The sequence below is a fragment of the Chrysochloris asiatica genome, unplaced genomic scaffold (assembly GCF_000296735.1).
Source record: "Chrysochloris asiatica unplaced genomic scaffold, ChrAsi1.0 scaffold00082, whole genome shotgun sequence".
In the NCBI taxonomy this organism is placed as follows: Eukaryota; Metazoa; Chordata; class Mammalia; order Afrosoricida; family Chrysochloridae; genus Chrysochloris; species Chrysochloris asiatica.
The window spans coordinates 45,384-46,048 of NW_006408600.1; the positions used below are offsets into that span (position 1 = coordinate 45,384).

The 665-nt window shown below is 45.4% G+C and overlaps 1 protein-coding gene across 1 annotated transcript in view; it reads right to left on the bottom strand.

Moving 5' to 3' along the window:
• The window catches only part of GZMK (granzyme K (granzyme 3; tryptase II)), a gene marked incomplete at its 3' end in the record, with an annotated part of 35,261 nt that overhangs the window by 31,675 nt on the left and 2,921 nt on the right, over window positions 1-665 (bottom strand). Inside the window, 1 exon segment of the mRNA XM_006878207.1 lies at window positions 449-589. Within this exon segment, the coding sequence (XP_006878269.1) occupies window positions 449-589 (141 nt within the window).

The following is a 665-nucleotide window of genomic DNA, read 5'->3' on the forward strand; positions in this document are numbered from 1 at the left end:
GATGAGTGGTGGCCACCACCCAACAAGATGGATTGGCTAAATGGCAGCATTGATGGACTCAAGCGTGGCAATAGTAGTGAGATTGGCCCAGGATCTGGTAGTGTTTCATTCTGCTGTGCATACGGTCACTGAGTCGGTACTGACTTGATGGCACCTAACAACAACAACAACACTATAACCTAACAAGGTGATGAATACTGCTTCTTCAATTGTCACTGTTGCTATTTTATCTGGCTATTTTCTCTTCAGAGGACTTGAAGTCTAATGGCTTATCTCAGAAAAGAATGGAAAGATAGCCCAGTTCTCCCCAACAAGGAAAATCCAATAATGTGTGAATATGTGAAAGATAAATAAACTCTACCAATTAGTCAAACATCACAGAAGCTAACAGCAGATCAAATTCTCTCCCCAAAGAAGCTAACTAGAAGGGAAATCATAGGGTCCTCACTGAGATTGGCAGTGGGCTGCTGTCAGCCCCCACCATCGATGAATGAAAACTCCTCCACACACGTGAGTTCTATCAGACTGGCGGGATGCCATAAATGGCCTAGAATGAGGGGACACTTCTCTCCCTCCAATGCCAATCCATCTCGCTGGGGGTCTTCCTCTTTTTCTCTGACCCTCCACCCTACCAAACTGTTGGGGTCTGACCTCGACATAGTTGT